At 56.4% G+C, this 6,936-nt stretch overlaps 1 protein-coding gene across 1 annotated transcript; it reads left to right on the top strand.

Moving 5' to 3' along the window:
- Ddx41 (DEAD-box helicase 41) lies at positions 1-5,528 on the top strand. Its single transcript, XM_051194200.1, has 17 exons — positions 1-160; positions 235-345; positions 552-711; positions 791-865; positions 980-1,040; positions 1,140-1,276; positions 1,826-1,898; positions 2,011-2,164; positions 2,243-2,379; positions 3,159-3,321; positions 3,719-3,850; positions 4,087-4,158; positions 4,276-4,372; positions 4,510-4,659; positions 4,746-4,817; positions 4,941-5,051; positions 5,221-5,528. Exons 1-17 carry the CDS (start codon positions 134-136, stop codon positions 5,355-5,357), a joined length of 1,869 nt encoding a protein of 622 aa, XP_051050157.1. The 5' UTR covers positions 1-133; the 3' UTR covers positions 5,358-5,528.
- Positions 5,529-6,936: the final 1,408 nt, after the last annotated feature.

Genomic DNA, 6,936 nt, shown 5'->3' on the forward strand with positions numbered 1-6,936 from the left:
GAAAGTTTGTCCCAATACGCGATCCGGCGCTCCCGCGGTTGCTAGGCGACGACGACAGTTTTTCCCCCGTCTCATTGGAGTTCAGAGGAGGCGTGGCTTTCTGCCCTGGCATTGCGCATGTGTGCGACCAACGATGGAGGAGTCGGAACCCGAGCGGAAGGTGGGAGTGAGGCTGGGTCCACGCGAGGGGGAGCGGGAAGGGGAGGGGCCGTGGGCTGACTCCGGTCTCTGCAGCGGGCTCGCGCGGACGAGGCGGCCGCGGGAGGGAGCCGCTCCGAGGACGAGGACGAAGACGACGAGGACTACGTACCCTATGTGCCTTTGCGGCAGCGCCGGCAGCTACTGGTGAGGGCCGGAGTTCCAGGGGCAACGGGGGCGTGTCCGCGGCGGGAGGGGCGGGAGGGGCGGGAGGGGCGGGCTGGGCAGCCGGGCGGCCGGGCGTGAGCTTCCCGGAAAACGCCGACCCTCCGGGTGCCGTCTCCGCCCGCCCCCCGCCCACCCCATCTACCGAGTCTTGGCCTTGACCCTGAGGGGCACTGGTGGGACTCCAGCTCCAGAAGCTGCTGCAACGAAGACGCAAGGGAGCTGCAGAAGAAGAGCAGCAGGACAGTGGCAGTGAGCCCCGAGGAGATGAGGACGACATCCCGCTGGGCCCCCAGTCCAATGTCAGCCTCCTGGATCAGCACCAGCACCTCAAGGAGAAGGCTGAAGGTAGGCTGAGCAGGAAGGAGAGGCTGAGCCTGCGACGCAGGGCTCCTGTCTCTCTAACATCTTTGGCTTCCTTTGTCAGCGCGCAAGGAGTCGGCCAAGGAAAAGCAACTGAAGGAAGAAGAAAAGATTCTAGAGAGTGTGGCGGAAGGCCGAGGTATGATTGATTATAGCTGGTGCAAGGAGGTGAACTGAGCCGCCTCCTTCCAGCCCGAAGCACATTGTGTCCCAAGGGGTCTGAGGCAAATTGAGCTGTGTCTGTCTCCTGCAGCCTTGATGTCAGTGAAGGAAATGGCCAAAGGCATCACGTATGACGATCCAATCAAAACCAGGTATGTCTTTCCAATCAATTTATGTGGCTAAAGACTGGCATCGATTCGGAGGCGCAGCCACACCAGCAGCCTGGGCTAACCTCTGCTGCCCACTTGCAGTTGGACGCCTCCACGTTATGTCCTGAGCATGTCTGAAGAACGTCATGAGCGAGTCCGGAAGAAGTACCACATCCTAGTAGAGGGAGATGGTATCCCACCACCCATCAAGAGTTTCAAGGAGATGAAGTTCCCTGCCGGTGTGTGAGGAGAGGGGAGGCGCCATGCTTTTATACCCGAGCCTCTGTGAGATTGTCCCAGCCCCAGCCGAGCTCAGCAGTAGGAATGGAAGGGTTGATGGGACTTCCCTTTGTGGTTGGTGGTGGTGGTGGTGGTTAGTTCTGGAGGAGAAGTTCTTCTGAGACAGGGTCTCACTCTGCAGCCCAGGCTGACCTCACATTCATCCGTGCTGAATGCTAGTGTTAACATTCTCAACATGACCTACCATGCCCTGTGTGGAGGTAGGCTTGAAACCAGGTGTGGCTATGGGGACCTGGTTGTCCCAGAACTTAACTGTGTCTCCCAGCTTTGTACCACAGGAGTGTACCCCACCTGGCTAGGGAAAGGGTTTCTTTAAGCTTGTTTTCTGATGTCTCAGCTGTACATGTTCACTGTCTGCTGCTTGGACAGAGCTTTAGTGAGAACACTGTTAGGCTCGGACAGATATGGACCCAGACTTGCAACTTACAAGGAAGAGCTGGCTTTACAGGATTCAGGACTTTTAAGAGAACACCCATTGTTTTTTGCAGCCATCCTTCGAGGTCTGAAAAAAAAGGGCATCCTCCACCCAACACCCATCCAGATCCAGGGCATCCCTACCATGTGAGTACGAGCTGTGGGCACAGGGCCCTGGAGGGCTACAACAGAGAAGCAGTGCCCATTTGTCCCACTCTCTTCTGCTGGGCCCAGCCCTGAAGCTGTCCTCTCCCAACAGTCTGTCCGGCCGGGACATGATTGGCATCGCCTTCACTGGGTCAGGCAAGACGCTGGTGTTCACCCTGCCTGTCATCATGTTCTGCCTGGAACAAGAGAAGCGGTTGCCTTTCTCCAAGCGTGAAGGGCCGTATGGGCTCATCATCTGTCCCTCGGTAAGATAGGCTAGCCTGGGGGTCAGGCTAAGGACTAGGGCTGACTTCTGGTACCAGCATTCTTATCTCTGCCTTTAGCGAGAGCTGGCCCGGCAGACCCATGGCATCCTGGAGTATTACTGCCGTCTGCTGCAGGAGGACAGCTCACCCTTGCTGCGCTGTGCTCTCTGCATCGGGGGAATGTCTGTAAAAGAGCAAATGGAAACCATCCGACAGTATGTACAGACACCCTGTCTCACGGGCATCCCCAGCTTTCCCAGAGAAGCAAAAGAACCCTTCAGTTTAGCTAGTGCATGATCCTCCCAGAGCTCTGTGCGTCCAGCCTTTGAGGGAAAATGGGTTTGGGTGCGGTGGCTGGGTATTGTGGGAATGTAACCGATGGGATGTCCCATTCTCTGAGATGTAAGAAGTCAGAGAAGGCTTTGTAGGGAACCATTTGCATTTTTGCAGAGGGGCAGTTCAGGCAGAAAGCTCAGGGATTGAAACCTAGGGTGCCCAGAAAAAACAGAACTGATTAACCAGGGAGACTAAGGTACTGATGTGGGGCCAGACCCCGGTAGCACGCCTGGCCTTTCCAGGCAGTACAGTCCCCAGCAGACATCTCCAGCTGTCTAGACACGTCCCTGAGGTCATAGTCATACCATACCAGAACCCACCCCTGTGTCTGAGGTCTCTGCAGGCTCAGGGGAGGTGTGGGCACAGAAAAGATACGGTCAGCTTATCCGAAAACTGAGTCCAACAAGGCCAGTGAAGGGTTGCAGGAGCCAGGGGTCTCTAGAGGCTCAGGACAGCCCTCGTGGGAAGGTGTGTTAGGGTGAGTGCAGGTCAGAATGGTGCAGCCCTACCAAGGAAACAGCGTGAGTGCACATGGGAGCATGGCAGGAGGCAGGGGAGAGGGGGAGAGGGGGAGGGCAGAAGAGCAGAGGCGGGGTGCAGCGCCCGAGCTGGCGGGAGCCAGGGAGCCCCAACCCCAGGCTTCCCTTGTCCTCCTCAGTGGTGTGCACATGATGGTAGCCACGCCTGGACGCCTCATGGACTTGCTGCAGAAGAAAATGGTCAGTCTGGACATCTGTCGCTACCTGGCCCTGGATGAGGCTGACCGCATGATCGACATGGGCTTTGAGGGTGACATCCGTACCATCTTCTCCTACTTCAAGGTGCCCGACCCCTGCCTCACAGACACGTACACACTCGTGTACTCTGCACTCGTGTTGGTCTGCAAAGGGCCTGTGCACTGTCATACCCTCTGCTTTTGAGGTCCGTGTCTCAGCTCTGCAGCACCCTCAGACCCCATCCCCAAACGCCCTCCATCTAGCCCTGCGTGCCCTTAGCTCTGCGGTTCGCAACTTCCTAATGCTGCAACCCCTAACACTGTTCCCCATGCTGGGCTGACCTCCGACCATAAAGTTACTTTGCTGCTACCTCAGAGCTGTAATTTTTAGACGGCTGTGAATCATAATGTCTTGTAGGTGGGGTATCTGATATGTAACCCCAAAGGGGTCCTGACCCCCAGGTTGAGAACCCCTGCCTTAGCCCCAGTCTCCACCCTCTCAGGGCCAGAGGCAGACTCTGCTCTTCAGCGCCACCATGCCGAAGAAGATTCAGAATTTTGCCAAGAGTGCCCTGGTGAAGCCCGTCACCATCAACGTGGGACGTGCTGGGGCAGCCAGCCTCGATGTCATCCAGGTAGGCGGGCACTCCTGATGGGCAGTCTTACCAGTACAGGCTGAAGCTAGCCCTGCTCCCCGATGCTAACCGAAGAGTCCACCTGTGACCTTAGCCAAGGCCATTCTTAAGCTGCCCAGCCTTCGATGGCAAGAGGCTCTGGTCACGCAGCCCGGACTGGGAGCCCAGCTGCAGTGTCAGGGCCATGGCTGGGCAGCCTGGTCTGGCGTCACCTGACCTGGCCCCTGTGGTGGCAGGAGGTGGAATATGTAAAGGAAGAGGCCAAGATGGTGTACCTGCTCGAGTGCCTGCAGAAGACACCCCCGCCTGTGAGTACCGCTGGGCGAGGCTGCTCCCAGAGCTCCCGGGGTGAGAGACGGCGGCAGGGGTGTATGCTGGCGCACTCACTGTGACACCCTCTGACTAGAGTTGGCCTTTTTGGGCAGGTGCTCATCTTTGCAGAGAAGAAAGCAGATGTGGATGCCATTCACGAGTACCTCCTGCTCAAGGGGGTTGAGGCTGTGGCTATTCATGGGGGCAAAGGTCAGACTGGTCACTACGTTAGTATAGGCCTGCTGCCATGACAGCTCCCTGCCTTCCCATTCCCTGCCCCTGCCTAGCCAGCCTGTGTTACTCTCAACACTCCACTATAGTTCTGACTCATACCTCACCCACCCCAGACCAGGAGGAGCGGACCAAGGCCATCGAGGCATTCCGAGAAGGCAAGAAGGATGTGTTAGTGGCCACAGATGTAGCCTCTAAAGGCCTGGACTTCCCTGCCATCCAGCATGTCATCAATTACGACATGCCTGAAGAAATCGAGAACTATGGTAAGGAGTTTGGGATATTGGTGGGCTGGACAGGAGGAGGGCCAGGCATCCAACTAGTAGGCTACAGACTGTTTCTTTTCTTACAGTGCACCGAATTGGCCGTACTGGGCGTTCAGGAAACACAGGCATTGCTACCACCTTCATCAACAAGGCCTGTGGTGAGTCTGTCACCATAGCTACCTTGGCTCTAACTTGGGTCCTTCATGTGTAGCTACCCAGGTTCTAGCTCCAGTGTGCAGCCTGATGGCCCCCACTTTCCCCCCACTGTTCCTCTTCCTTAGATGAGTCAGTGCTCATGGATCTCAAAGCCTTGTTGCTGGAGGCCAAGCAGAAAGTACCACCTGTTCTACAAGTGCTGCACTGTGGGGATGAGTCCATGCTGGACATCGGAGGTAGGTGTTGGGCAGGAGCTCCCGTCTCCAGTCCACAGCTGGGGACTGGGAAGGCAAGCTGACTGAAACACCAAGAGATGAGTCCAGGATGGTAGAGCCAGCTTGGGGTCCTTATCTAGGGCCTGAAACTTGATCCTACGACCTTGCTGACCTTTCTCTCCACCCCCAGGAGAGCGTGGCTGTGCCTTCTGTGGAGGCCTTGGCCATCGGATCACTGACTGCCCCAAACTCGAAGCTATGCAGACCAAGCAGGTCAGCAACATTGGCCGCAAGGACTACCTGGCCCACAGCTCCATGGATTTCTGAGCCGTCTCTCTTCTGTCTTCACAAGAGTCGCAGGGCTCCAGCCATGCAACACACCAGCCCTCAAGACAAGAAGCCAGCCCCCTTGGCCCAGCTGGCCTGGGCAGTCCCGGTGCCCCCAAAAGTACTATTTTTCTTCTTCCCCTGGCTGCCATTAAAGCACATTCCCTTCTATCTCAGACCAGCTCTTCCTCTTCGTCGCTCACCTGGCTCCTGGTTCCTGGACGAGCTCTGCTCCAACAGACACCAGCATCTGCCAGAGTTGCCAGCCTGCTGTAGACGGGACTGGCCAGCTAGTGTTCTGTCTGGGGACTCAAGAGGATCTGGTCAGGAATGCCCAGTCACTCAGGAGCCACAGTTGAGGGTCACGAGGAAATGGTTGTGTCCCCGGTCTCCCTGCCCCCGACACTGATGCTAGTCTTTCTTCCTGTGACTACTCCAGGGCCCCCGAAGCCTCTGGCTACCCCTCCCTGCCTGTGCAGCCTCCTGCCAGAAACCCTCTGCTCCATCTGCTGCTGAGGAAGTGGTAGATGCCACAACATCACCATTCTGGTCAGATAGATACCCTCTGCCTCTGTTCTGTCCTGCTCTTTACTGGGCTAGAAGGACAGAAATGAGCCAGGCAGGGGCTGCCATAACTGGGGAGCCACAGTAAGATTCATACATGCAGATGTCTGTTTCCAGGCTAGCCCACCAGTCAGGACTTCACCTTGCAACATGAGGGGCAAAGAACCGGCACAGTAGAAGCCAGGTACTCGGTTCCTGCCCACCGGGAACATTGTGTGTAAGGCATATACTGACTCAGCAAAGACAGCCATTGCTCAACCTGTGTTTGTCACTCAGTGTGAGGCCTGTGGCAAGTTACTTAACATATCTGAGCCTTAATTTCCTCATTGTTGAAATGTCGATGAGAATATAAAGGATAGGATCAGACTCTGAGCTCAGATCTGCCTGGACCATAGTGGACAAGGAGCCAGGAGCCAAAGGGCCCCTTGAATGTATTACCTGTCTACTTGGTGACAGCTAAAGAGTATTCCTTACCCTGGTTACAGCATTTCCCAAGGTTACGTTACTTAAGTGACAAGATACTTCCATAATTCATATTCATGCACAGCCCCAACGGAGGCAAGGTAGGAGAAAGACGTGGCAGGAAGCAGAGCTTCGAGGACCGTGTGAGCTCCCTGGGGAGTCCACTGGGGGCTCGCCACCCACACTCAGAGTGACGGGTGGAGCCCTGTGGACCGCGGCTTAGCATGTGCACTGCGGGGTGCTTCACTCTCCGCCCTAAGCAGCCTCCCTCCCGTAGCAGGAAGAGCAGTGGAAAGGGTTGCCCAGAGGGGACTGATGTGAAGAAACAGCACAGGAAGTAAAGGCAAGAACTACTACTCGGGGGTCGGTGGGCCCAAGTCGAGTGAGGATGGAGAGGAGAAAGGGAACTTTGAAAATATTTGATTGGGCTGGGAATATAACTGCCTGGTAGAGCAATTGCCTTAGCATACCCAAGGCGCTGGGTTAATCCAGTACTGCCAGAGAGGCAGGTAGGCCTCAGAACGCCAACCACGAGTCGTCGAGTCTAGTGATC

Source organism: Phodopus roborovskii, unplaced genomic scaffold (assembly GCF_943737965.1).
Source record: "Phodopus roborovskii unplaced genomic scaffold, PHOROB, whole genome shotgun sequence".
Lineage (NCBI taxonomy): Eukaryota > Metazoa > Chordata > Mammalia > Rodentia > Cricetidae > Phodopus > Phodopus roborovskii.